Source organism: Macaca nemestrina, chromosome 14, assembly GCF_043159975.1.
Source record: "Macaca nemestrina isolate mMacNem1 chromosome 14, mMacNem.hap1, whole genome shotgun sequence".
Taxonomy (NCBI): Eukaryota; Metazoa; Chordata; class Mammalia; order Primates; family Cercopithecidae; genus Macaca; species Macaca nemestrina.
In genome coordinates, this window is record NC_092138.1 from 48,545,653 (window position 1) to 48,567,949 (window position 22,297).

At 41.3% G+C, this 22,297-nt stretch overlaps 1 protein-coding gene across 4 annotated transcripts in view; it reads left to right on the forward strand.

Moving 5' to 3' along the window:
• Positions 1-22,297, forward strand: part of LOC105489066 (ADAMTS like 1) — a 950,014-nt gene that overhangs the window by 795,708 nt on the left and 132,009 nt on the right. For all 4 annotated transcript variants that reach the window (XM_011753701.3, XM_011753699.3, XM_011753700.3 and 1 more), the window contains one exon: positions 13,369-13,579. In XM_011753701.3, coding sequence (XP_011752003.2) covers positions 13,369-13,579 — 211 coding nt within the window. The remainder of the gene's footprint in view (positions 1-13,368; positions 13,580-22,297) is intronic.

Here is a 22,297-nt window from a genome sequence, read left to right on the forward strand (position 1 = left end):
TCTCTTTGTAAGTCTCTAAGGACTTGCTTTATGAATCTGGGTGCTCCTGTATTGGGTGCATATATATTGAGGATAGTTAGCTCTTCCTGATGAATTGATCCCTTTACCATTATGTAATGGCCTCCTTTGTCTCTTTTGATCTTTGATGGTTTAAAGTCTGTTTTATCAGAGACTAGTATTGCAACCCCTGCTTTTTTTTTGTTTTCCATTTGCCTGGTAGATCTTCCTCCATCCCTTTATTTTGAGCCTATGTAAGTCTCTGCATGTGAGATGGGTCTCCTGAATACAGCAAACTGATGGGTCTTGACTCTTTATCCAATTTGCCATACTGTGTTGTTAATTGGAGAATTTAGTTCATTTACATTTAAGGTTAATTGTTATGTGTGAACTTGATCCTGTCATTATGATGTTAGCTGGTTATTTTGCTCGTTAGTTGATGTAGTTTCTTCCTAGCATCGATGGACTTTACATTTTGACATGTTTTTGCAATGGCTGGTGCCTGTTGTTCCTTTCCATGTTTAGTGCTTCCTTCAGGATCTCTTGTAGGGCAGGCCTGGTGGTGACAAAATCTCTAAGCATTTGCTTGTCTGTAAAGGATTTGATTTCTCCTTCACTTATGAAACTTCGTTTGGCTGGATATGAAATTCTGGGCTGAAAATTCTTTTCTTTAAGAATGTTGAATATTGGCCCCCACTCTCTTCTGGCTTGGAGAGTTTCTGCCGAGAGATCTGCTGTTAGTCTGATGGGCTTCCCTTTGTGGGTAACCTTTCTCTCTGGCTGCCCTTAAGATTTTTTCCTTCATTTCAACTTTGGTGAATCTGGCAATTATGTGTCTTGGAGTTGCTCTTCTCGAGGAGTATCTTTGTGGCGTTCTCTGTATTTCCTGAATTTGAATGTTGGCCTGCCTTACTAGGTTGGGGAAGTTCTCCTGGATGATATCCTGCAGAGTGTTTTCCAACTGGGTTCCATATTTCCCGTCACTTTCAGGCACACCATTCAGACGTAGATTTGGTCTTTTCGCATAATCCCATATATCTTGGAGGCTTTGTTCATTTCTTTTTACACTTTTTTCTCTACACTTCTCTTCTCACTTCGTTTCATTCATTAGATCTTCAATCACTGATACTCTTTCTTCCAGTCAATCGAGTTGGTTACTGAAGCTTGTGCATTTGTCACCTAGTTCTCGTGTCATGGTTTTCATCTCTATCAGTTCTTTTATGGCCTTCTCTGCATTGATTATTCTAGTTATCCATTCATCCATTCCTTTTTCAAGGTTTTTAGTTTCTCTGCGCTGGGTACATAGTTCCTCCTTTAGCTCTGAGAAGTTTGATTGACTGAAGGCTTCTTCTCTCAGCTCATCAAAGTCATTCTCCATCCAGCTTTATTCCATTGCTGACGATGAGCTGCATTCCTTTGGAGGGGGAGATGCACTCTGATTTTTGAAATTCCAGCTTTTCTGCACTGCTTTTTCCCCATGTTTGTGGTTTTATCTGCCTTTGGTCTTTGATGATGGTGACGTACTGATGGGGTTTTGGTGTGGGTGTCCTTTCTGTTTGTTAGTTTTCCTTCTAACAGTCAGGACCCTCAGCTGCAGGTCTGTTGGAGTTAGCTTGAGGTCCACTCCAGACCCTGGTTGCCTGGGTATCCGCAGCGGAGGCTGCAGAAGATAGAATATTGCTGAATAGCGAGTGTTGCTGTCTGATTCTTGCTCTGGAAGCTTCGTCTCAGAGGTGTACCCCACCGTGTGAGGTGTGAGGTGTTGGTCTGCACCTAGTGGAGGATGTCTCCCAGTTAGGCTACTCAGGGGTCAGGGACCTACTTGAGCGGGCGTTCTGTCCATTCTCAGATCTCAACCTCCATGCTGGGAGAACCTCTGCTCTCTTCAAAGCTGTCAGACAGGGACTTTTACATCTGCAGAGGTTTCTGCTGCTTTTTGTTTAGCTATACCCTGTTCCCAGAGGAGGAGTCTACAGAGGCAGGCTGGCCTCCTTGAGCTGCGGTGGGCTCCACCCAATTCTAGCTTCTTGGTGGCTTTGTTTACCTACTTAAGCCTCAGCAATGGTGGGCGCCGCTCCCGCAGCCTCGCTGCTGCCTTGCAGTTAGATCTCAGACTGCTATGCTAGCAATGAGGGAATATCTTTGGGTGTGGGATCCTCTGGCCCAGGTGTGGGATATAATCTCCTGGTGTGCCATTTGCTAAGACCCTTGGTAAAGCACAGTATTAGGGTGGTAGTTACCCAATTTTCCAGGTGTTGTGTGTCTCAGTTTCCCTTGGCCAGGAAAAGGAATTCCCTTCCCCCTTGTGCTTCCCAGGTGAAGCGATGCCTCCCCCTGCTTCAGCTCTCGCTGGTCGGGCTGCACTGGCTGACCAGCACCGACTGTTGGACATGCCCAGTGAGATGAACCAGATGAACCCAGTACCTCAGTTGAAAATGCAGAAATCACTCGTCTTCTGTGTCGCTCACACTGGGAGCTGGAGGCTGGAGCTGTTCCTATTCGGCCATCTTGGGTGCCTCCCAAGTGACCTCATTTTAACTTAACTATCTCCATAAATACCCAATTTCTAAATAAGATCACATTCTGAGGTACTAGGAATTAACACTATATATCTTTTGCGGAAACACCATCCAACCCATAATAGGGAGAAATCCTTAGGTTTGTAGGGTTTTAGTAAGGAATGCCACCTACAAATCAGTAAATAGATAGAGACATTTATGGTCTGATTGGATGAATGTCAAATTATTTCCTTACTCCCAAAGCACTTGATCCTAAATCTTAAATGCCTTGTGGTCTACTTGGGACAGTCACTAGGGGGGAAAACATTTAAGTAAATAGAATTGTGTCAGACTAAATGTTGTAGCAGTTTACTTAGAATAGCTGTGTAGTAAGCATTGCAGAATGTAAATGGAAGTAAATCCAATAGAATCGCGAGGAGGGTACAGTTGATGTGAGCTGGGACGGTGAGGGAAATCTTGCTGGAAGAGGAAGAGCTTGAATCAGTCCTTAATCTTGAAGTAGGAACATGAAGTCAGGAAGAGCTGGAAGCAGATTCACAGATGTGAAAGAGAAACATGGTGTATTGAGACGCCAACAAGTGGCTGAGCCTGGCAGAAACCCACTCTGTATAAAGGAGGTAATTCTAGAAAAGAAAAGGGGTTCATTTAGTGAAAGGCTTTTAGTGTAAAGATGCTAATCAGTTAATATAAAATAGAGACAAACTGGAATAAAACCCAAAAGATGGTATTAGAGAAGAAACACAACAACAGATGACACCATTCATGATGCAAGTAATTTCTTCTATGATCTTGACCACCATAAGGAGAACAACCCTGGAACTATTTTTAACAAGAAATTTATACCTAGAAATCTAGACAAACCACCTAAAATATCAAACTCCTCTGAGTAAAAGTAACTTTGCAGATCATCTACCCTACTAATTTGTTTCTCAAGAGGCTCATATCTGAATTATAACAGTCAGCAGGAATTCTAGCTCATTTTAATGTGCTATCACCCAGAAGACAAGGTGATCAGAAAATGGGAACCAGAGTTTAGAAGTTTTAATTAAATCAAGCTGTGTGTAGGTGAACAGGCACGTAAGTATTTTCAGACAGTGGGATGTCACAGAAAAGTGTGTTAGAGTGAGGGAAGGCTGAAGACACTTTATATAATTGGACCTAGTTTTAGTGTTATTCTGCTGTTTGGCATGTTCTGTAAAGGAAGTAGGTTTAGATGCAAATGGCGTGCTAGTAATGAAATGGTAAATGTATATCTTGCGCAAGTGCCATTTTTTTAAGAGCTATTTATTAATTTACAAAATAGCAAAGATGGTTTGACAGGAGTCATATGTAATGTTGGTAACATTGATTTTATTTTTTTTTTGAGTTATTTTAGAGATGATTTCGAAGGTGCGGCAAATTGGCAAGGCCAAACTGTTTTTGAGCAGAAATGAGTGCTTTGCCACTTCAGGTGTTTGGTAATCTTGGCTATCACTACTTTTATGGAGCCAAAACCTCACAGTGTGCAGGCAGACTTCCAAGAGAAGTGTGGCTGTATCTGCTATTTCCTGAGCCATGCAAGTTACTGTTTGATAGACAGCCCCGATTCTCATGGTGTGATTTATCATACATGTTTCTGTTTAATTTTTGGCCTTCCAACATATTTTTGCTTTTTAATGTCTAACATCTCCTTTGATCTTTTGCTGTATCTTTTCTAGGCCTCTTTTAAGGGTTTTCTAGAATACAGTGGTTGTAAGTGGGGAGTAGCAAATCCATCTGCGATTGCTGGGTGTAACTGCTTTTCTGACTTCGTCTATTTCCTTCTCTCTGTAACCCTTCCTGATTCACTCCTCCAGTCCTTAGAGACTTAGCAGGGTAGAGGAGTAACCCAAGTGCCCATCCCAACTTTGGGAAAATCACTTGTTTCTCTGAACCTTGGCTTGCTTGTCCATAAAATGGAGATGATACTGCCTGCTTGCTTACTTCAGAGTTAGGAGGATGAAGTGAGATAACATAAACAGTCTTTGGGAAGTGTAATTGATCAGGTCAATGCAAGTAGTTATGAGCACCACACTGCACATTTTCTGAACTCTTGCAGTCCTCATGGTTTAGCCAAATAGTTTAGCAGTTCACTCATAACTGTTACCTAACATTGTTTGTTATGTCTCCTGGGCATTTGTCTGCTTTCTCCATCTTTGCTGAAAGCATCTTAAAGGTGGTAAGCATGGTTTCCACATCTGGATCTGTCACAGTGCTTAGTAATGAATGCTTAAATGAGAAACTAAGTTGGACATGTCACAAATGCCCTTCTCCTCAGTCTCCAAAACCGATGGCTACTTTCTCTGACTGACTTTAGGAAACTGCCTCACTCTACTTACTTGTTTCCTATCCTCACAATAATCATCTCTGCATTGAACAAATATTTATTGAGCATGCAGTAATAACAGTTCATATTGGCTAATACTTACAGAGCCCTTCATCTGTGCCAGGCCCTGGGCTTCGCCCTTTACATGGAGATTCTCACTGGAACCTCATAACAACCCTGGAAAGTAGGTATTGCCATTATTCCCATTTTGAATGAGTGAATTGTTAAGCAACTTTCCCGAGATTATTCAACGGCAGGGTGGCAGAGCACAGTTCTTTCACAGACAATCCAATCTTAGAGCCCAAGGTCCTATATTATGTCTCAATATCTGGGGGATTTCTTCAGTCTTCTGTCTTTCATATAGTTGACATTTTTGAAGAGTACAGGCCAGTTACTTTGTAAAACATCTCTCCATGTGTGTTTGCTTGATGTCTTCTTATGATTTTTGAATTTTTGACAGAAATAAAAGGAAAGTGTGCTATGTTCTGCTTAGTACATCATATCAGGAGACAGATAATGATAATGTGTCTCATTATTGGTGATGTTTACTCTTATCACTTGGTTAGGATGATGGTCAGTCAGGTGTTTCTGCTGTAAAATTAATAAATATATCGCACTTAATAAGTAAAAAGAAGTATTTTATGGGAGACAATATGAGTTAAGTAAATATCCTGTTCATCATTAACCTTTGACCCACTAGATATAATATTGATTGATGATTACTGCCTGAATCAATTATTATTATGATAATTGCCAAATGGTAACTATAAATTCTGTCATTCCTTCTAGATTATTAATAGGCATTCTACTATAAGGTAGTTTTTTCTTCTCTCCGGTTTATTTATTTATGAATTTCTACTTTGCTCAAAGGGTTAAAATATATTACTATCAAATTGTCCCAGACAGGACCAGCAAAAGCCCTTTCAAGCTGGCCCCTATGCCCTTTTGACATATACCCCATCGTTCTTTGAGCACTTCTCGATATTCTGGTACAAGATACTATTTCAGGCTCATTTTTTTCTTCTCCCAATTCCTGCCCAGAAGTCAGCTCTTTCTACAGAAACTGATTCCTTTTAGTGGAGAATGGTATTTACAACCCAAGATCTGGACACTTGTTTGCTTGATACTACTGGGATATCATTGCTTCTAGGCCTTTCAGAGAGAGCTAGGAGATACTGTACACATATATGTATAGTTGTATATATGCATTTATATCTGTTGATATATCTGTGTCTATCCATCTATTAAAAACCATGAGTTCATACTGTTTGCAACAGCAATTCAATTCTACTAGATTTATCTTAGTCTTTCCACTTCGCATATTTGTAACTCTCTCCTCTGACAGCAAGAAATCTGGCTCCCATTATTTTTTATGTATTTATGTATTTGGTCAGTCCTCCCTGAATATTTGACTCCCAGCCATCCTGGCCCAGTGCTGACCCCCGTCCCAGGCCAGAGGACCACTCCCCACCAAACCTCATACTAAAGTTCAGTCCCTACAAAGTAGAAGAGGAAAGGAGAGGAAGAAGGAAAGGCCAGTTTGAAAGTTCAGCTCCAGACATGCAGTGCTCCAGTGCCCCCAGGGAGCAAAGCTGAGCCCTGGACATACTAGCTCCTCACCTCCACTGAAAGCTCAGCTTGACTCCAGTGGAGGTTTTTAATCAGACAAAGTAAGGTGACCAGATTTGCATTTTTGAGTGACATTTTGGTGGCTGTGGCCTAGGGAGGAATTGGAAACCGAGAGATGTAGAGATAAATTGGGAGCCACTAGTGACAGTCCAAGAAACTGAAAGTGAGATGCATCCTAGACCCTGTATGTGCCCCTCCTTAGGCTTTCTAGAGTTGGCACACTCAGTGATGTCTGATTTATTATTGTCGGATTGCTGTCCACCTCCCGACCTCAGAGCCATTCTAAGGGAAACAAATATCTTTGGAAGACAAGAAATCACAGGACAGAAGTGTTGGACAGCAATGTCAAGCTAGAGGGTTACGCACAAGTTTAAAGAATGCTTCTGACAAATAACTTCAGTTTACAATAACTTCAGTTTCCTCCAAACCAAAACTTCATTTTAAACTTCTGAATAAAGAGAAACTTTGCTGCAAAAGTCGAGGTAAAAGAAGGTTCTTAGGGCATAATAGCTCAGGGTGGGGAGGGGCTGCCATTAGAAATTATGAACATTTATACCAGCAACAAACAATGAGTTTCTGGAGGCAATAGTCATTACCCTCTCTGAAAGAGTAGAGGAGCAAAACCTTGGCAACTCACATAATGAGCCCTTGTCCAAAGGAAGGCAAAAAAAAAAAAAAAAAAATTCCTCCTTTTGTATAGCTAATACAAACACAAGCTGCCAAGAAGGGTCAACCATCATGGGTGGTTGATTGCCCATATTAACCCTGATGGCCGCCTTTACAAAAAACTAACACTTGGGGAAGACCACACTCTGCCTTTGCCCATTTGGCTGCCAAGTACACTGCTGCTTTACAGAAATAACAACTGCGAGTGGACTCATGGCCCTGGGTGGTATCAGTGTGTTTGTTTCTATTATTTAGAAATAGATCTGTCATTTTGTCATCTGTGATTTTCTGAAACTATGAGCACTAGGAAGCCCAGCATTTGCCACTCAGGTCTATTAATACTTTGTTCTACTGGCCTTAAGAGAGAGTATAATATAATAATTAAGCATGCAGGAGCCAGGCCGCCTGAGTTTGAATGCTGCTTCTCTTGTTTACTAGCTGTGTGACTTTGGACAGGTTACCTAACCTCTCAGAATCTCTGTTAGTTCATCCTGTAAAATGGGAAAACTTACAGTACTTTTCTCTCTAGTAAAGAAGTCAATATATGTTCCCACATCTTAGGTAAGCTAAGTCCTGGGCTCTGCTGAGACCTCAGTGAATGAGGCTCGGATCATGCAGAACTGAGGCTCATAAATCCACAGAGCTGGTCCCGTGATAAGGAGCAACTCCATTCTCAGTGTGTTTGTGTCCACGTCATGGTGGACTTGGGCGTGACACAGGTGCCATGGCATTGAGGGAGACCCAGCAGCAGACGTTTGGGGCCATGATTTGAATTCTCCAGGCCTCAGCTCCTGCTTGTGAAAATGGAGAGGATAATAGTACCTATCTCATGAAGCCGTGGAGAGGAATAAAGGGGGTAATGCACTTAAAGCAACTAGCACAGAATCTGGCTCATTTAAGTGTGATATGAATGTTAGTATCACTATTGTTATTGGCAACCATGTGTAATGTCAGCTGGATTGTGGTCACATCACAGTTTATAGCTCATGCGTGGCTAAGGGTGCTGTGCCCAGCCCAAGTTCAGGGACTGGCCAGATCCAGGCAGAGTGACAGGACCACGGTCTAGTAGGCTGGACTTTGGGCAGAACTCCAGCACTGTCTGGGAAACGAAGTGGAAATTAGGAAGCCAAGCTGAAAGCTTAAAATCCAGTTAAAATGACAGGCCGATCCAGGCACACTTGAGGCTGGGCAAAGGGCAGGAAGACTAATTCCAGCCATTAAGGTGGAGGGAGACCCTCTGTCTCCTGCCTGCCCCTGGTCAGAAGTCAATTGCTCGGGTGCTGGGCGGGGTCAAGCCAGGAGGACTTCAACTGTGATCTGTCAACTCATGGAGCCTTTCCTGCAAGCAGGTTTTGACAAAAGGGACAGAAACAGGGAGAAGAAGCACTCAGAGGAAAGAAAGCAGTATAGTAAAAGAATGCTGGGGAAAGCAGCCTTCCAAATATTTTGGCCAAGAGCCCAACCATGAAGCTAAACACCTGAAGCCTAGGAGCTGAGAGAAACCATAGCAATCATGTTTACCACCCTCCTTATCTAGGGACACAATCCTTTAGCCAAAACCACTGAGGTAGATGTGTTTCAGATTCCAATTTTTTTTGTACTTTAGAAAGATGTTAGGTTTACTAAGACATAAATTGAATAACACCCCTAGCAATTTCTGGGGGAAAGCACCATAATCCAACAGGCTAATCTTGCTGCGGCAAAATGTATAAATATTTACACAAAGTGGGATGCAGCCTGTCAAAAGCATGCCAATTCAGATCCAGTTTGTCACGAAAAGAGTTTACACCACACTGAAGGAAAATGTGTGGTGTTCAGAGCTCCTGGGACCTTGAAGTTGGGAGCAAACAGTTGTATATAGGACACAGCTAAGATGTCCACCAGCCATGTGACTAATCCAGAGGTACACACACAGTTCACTGCAAATTCAACTCAGTTTTTCACTGCATACTAACATCTACCAGGTCCCAGGCACCATGCTCAACACTGAGGTTCTGGTCGTGTATTCATATTCAGAGCTGCTGTATCAAAGTACCACAAACCAGGTGGCTTAAAACAATAGAAGTTTATTGTCTCACAGTCATAGAAGCTAAAATCAAGTTCAAAGTCAAGGTGTCAGCAGGACTGTACTCCCTCTGAAACCTATAAGGAGAGTCCTTCTTTGCCTCCTCTAGTTTCTGGTGGCTCCTGGCACTCTTCGCATTCCTTGACTTGTAGATGCATCGCTCCAGTCTCTGCCTCTGTGGTCACATGGCATTTTGCCTATGTGTCTCCCTCTTTTCTTATAAGAACACAGTCACATTGGATCAAGGGCTCACCCTACTCTAGTATGACCTCATCTTAAGCGACTACATCTACAGTGACTCTATTTCCATGTAAGGTCACGTTCTGAGGTACTAAGGGTTAGGACTCCAACGTATCTTTTTTTGGAGACACAGGTCAACAGATAACAAGTGGCAAACCAAAATAGGCATAGCCCCTTGCTTTCATCAAGCTAGCGTCGAGTGGGGAAGTCACATTACAAGTATGTTGAGAATTTTCAAAGGGGGAAGTATTAATGGGACCATACAGTAAGAGAAGTTTACCCAGTTGAGAGTTTCCTCTCTGAAGAAGTAGCATTTTAAATGGAAATGAAAAGATGAGTAAAAGCCAAGCAAATAGGGAAAAAAGGCACTAATGCCCTCACTCTCTGATGCCTAGACCAGAGCCCCGGTCCTCCTTGCACTAGGCTTCTGCAGAAGCCAGGCCCCTCAAAGAAGGACTCTGAGTGTCTCCCAGGCCACCACTCATAGCCAACCTTGCCCCTAAGCCGGCTCTGCCTGGCCTGCAGTTCCTCTCTCAGAAACAGCCAAAGGCACAGAACACAAGGAGTAGGGCATCAGCACCCAGCAAAACCCAGGCCCACAGTTGCAGCCTCTCTGCAGGAGAGAAGTAGAGGAGAGTCTCTGCTTTCTCTTTTTTGGCCTAAGTTGATTCCAGTATTTTTTACCCAGAATCAGCAAAGTCCTTAATATACAGATAGCTTCTGCTGACCTCTGTCCTTGAGAATGCAGTGCACTTTTATCAGGGCAGGCAGATACATCTGTTATGTGAGTTTCTCTGAGCAGTGCTCAGGTGGCCTCATGGCTACCAAATGCCTCTGCTTCAAGGTCCCAGGGGCTAAATTTCTGCCAGAAATGGTGGTAGAGTTTGGGGAAGTGAGGACGTAAAGCCTCTACTTTGATGAGCTTTAACCTTGGGACAGAATTAGCTGTGTAGGCAGCTATTTTATGAGACATACAAAGAGGGGTCACCAGCATTGGCCATGGATGTTAGATTTTGTTTTACACCCACATCATTTTAGTATTTCCCTTGAGTGGAAAGAAAACCTTTTTTGAAGCATAATACACGTAAGGAAAGTACACACAAATCCTATGTGTACACTTGGTGATTTTTCATAAAATGGACCTAGATCCAGCACTAGATCTAGCAAACACCCCGGAAGCCCATCCCACTCTGCTCCTCTTCCAGTTTTTACCCACCACGGGTAACCAGGGTCCTGGCTTCTAACACAGTGGATTAGTTTTGGCTTTTGAGCTTATATAAATCACACAGTATCAATTTTTGTGTTTGTGGTTTTGTTCATTCAGTTTTATGTTTGTGAGATTCATTTATGTTGTTGCTTATTGTTGCAGTTTATTCTCATTGCTTTATATAATCTTGTGTGAATATATCATAATTTTTTATTCATTCATGTGTTGATGAACATTTGGGTTTTTCCAGGTTTGAGCTATTATGAGCAGTGCTGCCAAGGATATTCTTGCATATGTCTTTTGATGAACATATGCAAATTGGGGAAAGGTATATGCTTGTATTGGTTGTCTATTGCTGCATAAAAATGTCCCTCCAAACCTAGTAGCTAACAATGACAATAAACATTGATCACCTCTCATAGTTCATTTGAGTGAGGAATTTGGAGGCATCTTGGACATGCAGTTCTGGCTTGAGGTCTTTCCTGAGGTTGCAGTTATCTAAAGGCAAGCTTGGGGCTGGAGGGTCTGCATTCAAGGTAGCTCACTCACATGGCTGGCAAGTCAATGGTGATTATTGGTGGGGAGGCTGCAGTTTCACACATGAACTTTCCTTAATACTCTCTGGGTATTCTCATGACATCGTGGCTGGCTTCCCCACCACCATGAGTGGGCAAAGAGAGAGCATCAAATTGGAAACATTATCCTTTTTGTGACCTAGTCTTGGAGGTCACATAGCATCACTTCTGCATCATTCTATTCATTAGAAGTGAGCCACTAAGTCCAGCCCATACTCAAGACTCCACCTTTGGAAGGAAGGCATGGCAAAGAATGTATGGATGTATCTTAAAACCAATAACACCACAACGTTGTAAAGCTTATAATTAACTTAAGCTAAGGGTTTAAAAATAAGCTGATCGAAATTTACACAAGGATCTAAAAGAAAGAAATTCAACCAGCTTCTCCTCTTCTATTCCTTTAAAACTTTGCAAATGTTCATAGGAGAGTTTTCAAGGTATTTTTTTGGAGACAGCATGGTACAATAGAAAGTGCAGAGGCTTTAGAGCCAGAAACAACCAAGAATGCATCCTGGATTCACTACTCACTAATTATGGATACTTGAACAAGTCAGCCTCTTGGATTTCCAGGTTCTCTCAACTGTAAAATGAGGATAATCAATAGAGCTTACCTCATATTGTTCTGGAGGCAATTAAATGAGATAATGTGTTAAGGTGCCCTTTATGATGGTAGGTCTCACTGATTTGCTCATTTAGTCAATAACATTAACTGTCTAAAAGGTGTTCTGATGGACCCTGTGAGTGATACAAAACTGACTCAGAGGCAGGCCCTACATCAGGAGGTGCATACGCTCGTAGTGCCCTTGACACGTAGAATAATCATAATACAACTGAGAAAATGGTCAGTGTCTGGAGCAAGTATGGATACAGTGTTTTAAATATGGATTATATTTGGACATATAGAAATGAAAGACGTTTTGAAGGGCAAGGAAAGGGCAAAAGATATTCCAAATTAGAAATACAACTTGCATAAAGACACAACTAGAAAACCATGGGGCATAAATGGAGAATAACAAACAGATTATTACAGATATGGCTAACCTTAGTGTAGATGAAAGGAGGTAGTGGACACAGGTTGGAAAGTTAGTTACATGTCAGAGCAGTAGGAAAAGATTGAGCGCATACACTTAGTCTTACAGTCTGATGAAAAACATTAAGACCAAAAAATGTTCAACCAACTTTCAGGACAAAAGCTAGGTGGGACTAGCTACTAAAGGATCTACTTACCATGCTTTTTCTTGGCCAATTCCTGTTTGTAAAATCTTTACAAAGATTGTAAACAGAACTTTCTAAAACTGATCTTTAGAAGATGCTTCTGACTTAGAGCCTGAGCGACTGAGCTTTATTATTCCCAGTCTGGAGGCTGCATCAGCAGGGAAATGCAGTGGGATTGTTTTCATAGGCCCTTAGCTCACTGTAAATGTACTTCTCAAGATTTGACCCTTTGGAAATGGCCAGTTCATGCACTCAACTCATCTGCTTATTTGACTGCTACATCCAGATCATGAGCCACTCTCTTCCCTTTACTTCCCCTCAAGAAGAATGATCGATTGAGCAGCCTTCACTTCTGTTACATTATCCAGTCCCAGGCAGTGATGATGTTTAAACATAAGACAGAGACGTTTCTATGCAGCGATGGAACTTTGAAGGAAGCTGGAGCCAATGACCTTTCACTTTGAAGCCAAAGAATTACAAGCAAAAAATTTTCAGTCTTGCTAAGAATTGGGGCTGCAGAAATTAGCAGAAAGTCCTCTTTAAGCCTCACAATTCAGTATGTGGTGCCGAAAGCCTTTATGTACTCAATCTATGTCTCATCAAGCATTCCCCTCTTAGTTTGATGAAGTTTATATGTCCCATCAGAATAAACATGGTTGTAACCATTATTGGTGATTTTGTGGGTAAAAATTGGATATTCTATTTTATCTCCCTCTTTGCTTTAATGTAAATGAATTCTAGAGCATTAAGGGAGAGGATAGATTCTAGGCTTAGGATAGAACTGCCAGCCAATCTTGGGCTGGCACTTCCCACTTTCCCAGTTAGGGGTTTTTACTCCATTTGAGTTCATGGGAAATGTTCTCTGCGCAGGTACTAAGGGTGTGTTCTCTTCCTCTCTGGTTTCTTCTCAGGTGGGAAATTGGCAAGTGGAGTCCATGTAGTCTCACATGTGGGGTCGGCCTACAGACCAGGGACGTCTTCTGCACCCACCTGCTTTCCAGAGAGATGAATGAAACAGTCATCCTGGCCGATGAGCTGTGTCGCCAGCCCAAGCCCAGCACGGTGCAAGCTTGTAACCGCTTCAATTGCCCCCCAGCCTGGTACCCTGCACAGTGGCAGCCGGTGAGTTCTGAGTTACTCAATATTGGAGCTTTTGTTTGCAACAGTGACTAAAGGGATGCTCTCTCAGAGTGGTTTTGTCCAGGGATGTTAAAGGGATGTTCAAGGTCTGCTCATTTCTCCCTTCTTAGTACTCCCCTAAGCTGATTTAAATCCAGATCTTTTCGTTACAAATATCATGCTTTTTCTACTGTATCACATCCCAGTGACCTCCAAAAGCAATGCAGATGACCCATCTGTTCACCTGAGCGTATTTATGACAAAGTTGTCACCAAGCTAAGGAAAATTTTTTAAAATAAAAACAATGTGGTGGGTTTTCCATAAAGCTAAATTTGTTTTTAATTTATACCCTTTCCAGTTTTTTTGCTGTTTAAAATTCTAAGAAATAAGGGTAGTAGGCAATGATTTTTTTAACATCATTACTTAGCAATATGAGAAGTTAGAAATGCTGAGCCAATTCCAAGTATTTTATTTTCCTGGTCCTGTGAATTCCAAAAGTCTGGGAACCATTGTTTCAAAACAGGGGTTGACAAACTGCAGCACTCAAGCTAAATCTAGCCTGTAGTCTTTTTTGTGTGTGTAAATAAAGTTTTATTGGAACACACCCATTATTTTACGTACTGTCTATGGCTGTTTTTGCTCTACAAGGCAGAATTGCATGGTTGTGATAGAGAACATATGGCTCATAAAATCTAAAATATATGCTATCCCTTTACAAACAAAATTTCTGATCCTGTACCAGGCATATATAATAATAGCACAACTATTTTATCATAATTTCCTTTCTAAAAATAATATGCATTTATGAAATGTTCATCTTTTTGCATGCCTTTTAAAAACACAGGATTTTCAGTTGATTGCATAAAATCTTATTTTGCAATTTGCTCCCTATTAGGACATAAAATACTGCTTTAAAGGGACAACAAAGGTCACAAAAAGTAAGCATGAAAGGTGGAGGCGACATACATCTGTGTTTCACTGAGACAGTTTTTTCACTCTCAAAAGTGTCCCAATTTGGGTGATAAATGATATGGTCATCAATGGAGAAGGAGGGAGAATGACAGCTCACGTACCCTCGCCTTGTGCAGAAGGGGCTCCCTTTTCCAGGTAGCTACATGTCCTCCTCTGTGCTTTCTCCTAATCTTTGGCAGAGCCCCTTCCTTCTCCTTGCTCTCTGCCCATCTTGGAGCTGTGGTTTAGCAAAACACTCAAAGAATCAAATACTGATGAATAAGCAAAACACTAAAGTATGAAGCCTCTGGCAGCAGACATTAAATATATATTTTCTTTTAGAGCTTAAATGTATATGGCTAAGTTCATTAATTCCATGATACTAGGGATGGTTTATGGAAGAGGATGTCATATATTTTGAACACCAATGTACCAGCACTTAAGAAATATATATCATCGCACATCAAGCTGAAGTAAATCCTCACAATTCAGTTAAAAGGAGGTTTTATTAGCCTTATTTTAGGTTTGAGGTAACTGAGGCAAACACAGCTAGCAAATTTGGGGTTGGCCATCACCTCAGTCTTATGTGACTCTTTCCACTATACCAAACCCACTGTGTATGACTCAAAGGCCCTTCAGGGATTAAACATGAGCACTTTTGTTTTACCGATGAAGTAACTGTGGCCTAGATGTAGGCTTGCTTAAGATCATAAAGCCTGGACCAGAACCCAGGTCACCTGATTGCTAGTGCATTTATACTGTTACCTCTAATTGGAATGAATCTATGACCTTAAACGGCACCACTAATCCATGCCAATCCTAATAAAAGGTGAGGAACCATCTCAAATCAACCTCCACTGTTGAAATTGTTAAGTCCCCGTATTATTAGTAGCTTGTTGCTATTAGGTACATAAGTTATGGATAAAATGTTTACTGAATGATGAAATGAATGAATAGATGAAGACTAGTCCTTATAGGCCCTGAAAATGCTGGCTTTACATCTTACTGGTAAGTTTTTTATGGTTACAGGTCTTAATATTGTTCTAGCCTTGAAATGCAGTGAAGCACCGATGTCTTTTTGATAGCCACACATGCTGCTGAATAATGACATTGACTTACAATGCTTTTTCAGTTTCTAGGGCACAGCCACATATATGACCTTTTTCTGGTCAATTGCCACCACCACCACCCATACGCCCAGTATCCCTGTTTGAAACAGTGGACTTCCAGAGAATCACTTATTCTTCAATTTTCATCTACTTTGAGCCCGTGAAGATATGAACTAACTTTGAAAGCTTTTCTATTTCCTTCTTTCAGGGAGAAGCGTTTGAGGATGAGTCAGGTTTAAGTCCATTTTTCAGGTTGGGAAACTTAATAGTAAACAACTGTTTAAAGTTCATCCAATGAACCTTTAAAAAGTCTCTTCTTTCACACCTGAGACACCATAATTGTGAAAAATAGTCAAACATAACAAGAAATAAAGAACACAGAAGATCAGCAGTGTTTCTACCCTCCAGAGACAGCCATGTTAACGGTTTGGTGCATAGGGTCTGTTTGTCCAGCAGGTGAAACCCCATCTCTACTAAAAAAAAAAATAATAATAATATATATACACACACACACACACACACACAAATTAGCCTGCTGTGGTGGCAGGTGCCTGTAATCCCAGCTACTCTGGAGGCTGAAGCAGGAGAATCACTTGAACTCAGAAGGCAGAGGTTGCAGTGAGCCGAGATTGCACCACTACACTCCAGCCTGGGTGACAGAGCAAGAGTCTGTCTCAAAAAAAAAAAAAGAATCTTTGATCACTTTTAGTAATCTCTAAACCTGGAGTAAACAATAGACTATTCATCTTACATTATTTACTGGAATCCAACTTCATTAGTTAAGTTTTGTTGGGAAAAATTAGCTATTGCTGACTGCTTGTGAGAAGAAACCATTGTTTATGTTGGATGGTGCAATAAGTCCAGAGTAACTTCAGGGATCCCTAGGCTAGTTGGCTGTAGTTTTAGAACTCAGCTTAGTTAGGACACCAGCTGTTGACAATCCGTCACATGGTTAGCCCTGATTCCTCAGCAGTTCTTACTGGAAAAAGGGAACTTAGTGTACACTCACCTGGTCTTTTCCATTTAGCAAGGATCTGCCAGAGGATACTACTGAGGTCTCCAATCCTTCAACACCCAACCTACACCCTCTTTCTTATGAAAGAAAAGGACATGGGGGAACCACATGTTTCATTTAAGGAATACAGATAACAACCTGATAGACATTACCTGTTTGAGGGGAGAAACTCTCTCTCCTCTCTATGCGAACACAGTGTTGCCACTGACCTCATGTGTATGTTTCTCTTTCTGGAGGGAAAAAAGTATAAATTATGTAAATTGTCATCTGCCAGATAGGAATGCAACCTTCTTTGTTCTTTGTAGAGTATTTGTCTGACAAATGGCAAATAGCCAATATTTACACATTCTGCAGGTCTGGAGAGGACCTGGCATGGAGTCCAAGTATTGATGTTAAGACCTTGTTTTAGAAACAATTAAGCAGAAATGAAACAGAAATCTAATTCTAGCTTTGGTTGTTAGGGGACCATCTTTATTTCAGTTCTGCCTCTTAATACTCTACCCTTTGCTTTTCATCTCTGGTCTGTGGGAAGGATTCATATTTACCTTTACCAATGTATTAATAGCTTTAATATCTTGTTAGTTTATATTTAGATGGCTTTTGAACACTTATTTTATGTGCATTAGTCCTCTGCATCTTCTGTAATTTATTAAATACACTCATCATCATCATCATCATCATCATCATCATCCTCTTTGATATGGGTTATAAGTGGATTTTTGCCCACCTCATGAGGGATCATATCACACGGGTGAGTTACAACACCATGATTGAGAATCACTGTTACCTATACCACAATTTAGTCTGAAACACCTTGGTCGTGACGGTCTACTGCTAGGGTTTTTCTCAGTGACTCTAAAGCCAGTACATGCCTTGTTCAGGCCTTCATCCCTCTGCGCATCTGTCCCTGCCCTGTCTCCAGGCATGGCTCTCCCATCCCTGCTTGTACACTCCCCTGCCCACCTACCATTTCCCACTCCCCTCTGCTGGTCAAGGCCCAGCAGGCAGCCTCCCTCTTCTGCAGTGACTCCTCTATTATCCTACACTGAAACCACATGGTGTTCAGTCGCAGACAGCTCACTTAACAACCACATATTACCCGCTCAGGTGCTTTCTCATGACTTCTGAGTTAGACCACAAGGTCAATGAAGGCAGAGACCAAGTCTCAGTGAGACCCCATAACTCTCAGGACACATCTGCAAAGCGTTGAGTTTGGTACTAGAAAGGTACATGCCCATTCTGCTGGTTTCATTTATTGAATACTTGCTACATTTCAGGAGCTGCTGCTTTTGATAATGAGAGCATCACTTTCTCTGTGTTCAGCACAGCTCTAGACACTACATATTTAGCTCACTTAATCCTCACTATCCTATGTGATAGTTGCTTAATAGGAATTTCAACATTCTCTTTTAGACTCATTTGCTGCACTTGGCCTCTCTCTTTTGAGCCTCACAGCAACCTAGTGAGGAAACCAAGACACAAGGCTGGTAAATGTGAAAGGGCCCTGTGTGCTTCAAACTCATTTCCTTTTCCACTATGCAGTATGGCTTTCCCAAGACTTCTTTACTATCTGCTCTTAACTTAAACTATGAAGAAACCTGGTAACAGTCCTAGAATCAGCAGTTTACAGAACACTCGGTATTTGTTGCCTCTATCCAGGACAGTTCATCTGTGTGTTGGCTTCCTGTTGCTGCTGTAACAAATTACCACAAACTTGGTGGCTTAAAACAACACAAACTTACTATCTTATAGTTCTGGAGATCAGAAGTCCCAACTCAGTCTCACCTAGCTAAATTGAGGGGAGCAGCAGGCCTACGTGCCCTCTGGAGATCAAGGCGAGGATCTGTTTGTCTTTTCTGGCTTCTACAGGCCACATGCTTCCTCGGCTCATGGCTCCGTCCTCCATCTTGCTCCCACTGCTAATTCTGTCCCTTCATCCTCTCTCTCTAACTCAGACCCTCCTGCCTCCCTCTTCTAAGGACCACTGTGACTACCTCAAGCCAAATGATCCTGGATAATCCAGGATCATATCTCCCTCTCAGGAGCCCTCATCACATCAGTAAAGACCCTTTTACTGCACAAGGCAAAGTGTTCACAGGTACCAAGGATTGAAATGAAGATATCTTCGGGGGCCATTGTTCAGCCCACCACCACGTGCTATTTTGTGGGCGAAGCACTTAGTCTCCACTAGCACAAGCTCCTTGAGACTGGGCACCTGTCTTCCACTACCCTTTTGCCTCTCTGCATCTAATATATCAATGTATACATCGTATGCATCAGTATTCCTTCATTTTTGTTCTAAAAATTAAATTGAAACAAGGAATTGAAGAAAAAAGGTGCTGAAGGGTTAAACTGAAATGAATTGGTCCACTTTGAAATACAATTTATTTTTCCCTATATTGCATATGTTTTATGTTCAAGATTGCGTCCACCCAACTGTACGTACATATTGCACACATCTGTGCAGAGACAGAAACAATCACCACAATCTCTGGATCCCTGCCTTGCTTAAAACTGTGATTGTGTTGCCATTTCCCTCTATACCTTTCTTAATCGAGGTCAAATTCAAAATGCCTGCAGTTCAGCTGTGTGAAAAAGCATAAGGGAGAGGAGTCCCTGCTAGTGATATAAAGAAAAAGAGAATTTTAATGATAACTATAAATGCCTGAGAATTAAAATTTTCATTGTCTAGATTTAAACACACATACATACATTCAAGCAAAGATAAAAATACCTTTGGTTTGGATTAGAAGACTGAATTCTGGCAGAGTCACATAGTAATCAGTTTTGTTATATTCCAGTGACTAAAATATAAATCCACATAAGTTAGAGGCTATATTTATTTAAAATTTTCTGTCCCAGGGAGGAAAAAAACTCTTAGGATGTTTATCTCATTTTCAATAGTGTATTTCATAAGGAAATGGACACTTGATCCTATCTTTAGAGGCAGCAATAAACATAGCAAAACAAATTGAAAGTCCAGCTTCACATGTGGTTGTTTTTGTTTTGATTTATTAGCAGGAAGCTCTTTGGCATAATTGCTCTGATTCTGATGGGTGTGCAGCCCCTTGCTTCACACCAGAACAAGAATGTGAAACCTTGAAGGTACAGTGTACACCCCTTGTACTTCCAGAGTCAAGAAAGCTTAATTGAGACTAGATGAACAAGGGAATTCTAATCCCCAAAATGGCCAAAGACTTCTGTTCTCATTTTAATAATTATGTTTAGTAAGTGAGATTCCAGTTCTCATTTTTCTTTCTTTCCCTAGGTCCTAATTCAGTTTGGCTCAGCTATGACCTCGACTGTGTACATAGCACTGTGTCCAGCTGCCTTTGGGCTCCCTCAGTCTCACACGTTGCTAAGTTACCTCAAACTCCAAAGGTCTGACTCCAAGCTTGATACACACCTGCCTGCCACCCCTTCCCCCATTAACCTGGTCTTTCGTCATTGATCATTATCGTATGGGTGACACCACCATCTGTCCTGCTTTCTACCTGGAAACTCAAGCCATTATCAGCCTCACACATCCTTCACGCTTAGTCAACATCTATATCCCGTTTTATTCCATCTTCTATATCTCCCCCCACCACTCTCTTCCTTTCTAATCCCTCTCCTTACAATCAACTTATCAAACCCTTACAAACGATCTTTTACTTGATCTCCTTGTCTCATCTTGCCTAACTCTCATCCAGTGTTTCCCAACTTGGTATTGATGATTCTTTACCACAGGTTCTCTCTTCCAGCCTTTAAAACATTAATATGCAATGAGAACCCCTGCATAGGGTTATGGTACGCAGTGTTACACCTACTTATTTGACCAGGAAGCTCTTTCTCCATGGCATACCTATTAATACCTCACAAAGCAGTATTGTTTGGAACTTACTGGCCTATGCTGCCTGAGTCATTTTCAACAAATTGGATCATGTTACCCCCTACTTTGAAACCCCTATTGATACCCCATGGTTTTAAGGTTATATCCAAAGGCACTTCACCATGTGCCCCTAATCTAATGTCTCGGAATAATTTTCCACCTACTCTTTTTTATGGACCCAATGGTGCACCATCTAAGGACTGCTCTGAGTCATCTGAACATGCCAAGTCCCTTCGCACCTTGAGTGCGTACACACAGTCTGACTAAGCCACATCCTCATCTCCCTGGAAACTGCTCATGTGTCATTGCTCTCTACAGCTTCCCCAAGCTTCCCAGAAAGATTTAATTGCACTCTTTGTTGTATTCCCTTTTTGTAAAACTGATCACATTATACACTAAGTTTTTCTCCCTCACTGGACTGCAAATACCTGAGGCTTAGTAATCATTTTTTATAAGTCCCCAGCATCCAATACAGTGCCTAGCACTCAGGGGGTACTTAAAAAATGTTTGATGAAAGAATGAATAAGTGAATGAGGAAACAAATGAAGTGAGTTGGAAGTTGTAAGCGGAGTGCCGAGTCCATTATGTTAAGTGGAAAGTTGACCTTACAAACAAAACATAAACATCACTTTGTGTTGGGTTCAATAATATTAGTAAAAGTGTCAAAGAAATCAACTCAACTCTCAGTAAATTAAACTACCAAGAAAAAACCAGAAATTCCAGTACAGGCAGAATTTATTAATGTACTTATCATGGGAAAATCTTTAAAAATAAAAGACATTTGGGCCATTGTATTTTTTGTGTAGAGACATAATTGTTTTCCTTATTGTGTATTTTTTACTTTTCTTATAAAAATGAACCCATGACCTCATATCATGAAATGTGTATGGCAGCTGGTATAAGCAATATAAATACTATTTTTGTTATTTGTTTTGCTTATTGCATATGTTTAAAGATAATACCCCTTACTGGAGATTTATCTCTTCATACTAGAATATTATTTTAAATGATGACTCATAAAGGCAAACATTTTTTATTTAATTTCATTACATTTCTCTTGCCATTGCTCCTTTGGAAACATTTTTTTCTTTGCATCCTGCCTCTTGCATAAGAACTGTCGGCCTCACCAGGTCATCTTAGCACATTCACAAAGTCATCACGACTTTGGAACCTTGACTCCTTTGAAATTCATCTTCTACAAGTTTTTAAAATTTCTAAAAATACCTTTCATCAATGCAAACACACTGAAGAAAATTTGAGAACACAGACAAGACAAGCATTTAGGAGCAAAATCCCTGACATTGACTCAGCTAGATGGCTGCCTCCCATACCTGGAGCGTCAGAGTCTCCAGCAGAGCCCACACCGTCACTGGCTGAAACCCACTGCTGCCTTACTGTGAAGCAGCTCCTGGCTAACGATAAAACAGCCTGATAAAAGGTGGATGATCAGCCCATCAGCTGGATGCTTGTTTTACATCTTTTTAACATCTGGATTTGGAGCTCTTTTGCTCATCCAATCATCAATTCAACAAACATTTATGAAGTGCATGCTCTTTGCCAGATACTCTACTAGGCTCTGGGGAATATAAAGATGAATGAATTCCCTTTCCTCAAAAGACTCATAATCTTGTGTGCATGCAGGGAGGGAGAGGAAAATAGCAGGCACATAAACGATGAGCCCCTTATAGAGGAGATAAGATACTCTTCTAGGCCAGGGTGGGTTGGAGGTGATCTGTTTGCCAAAACGCAGAGGGGTTGGAGGAGGCTTTAATAAA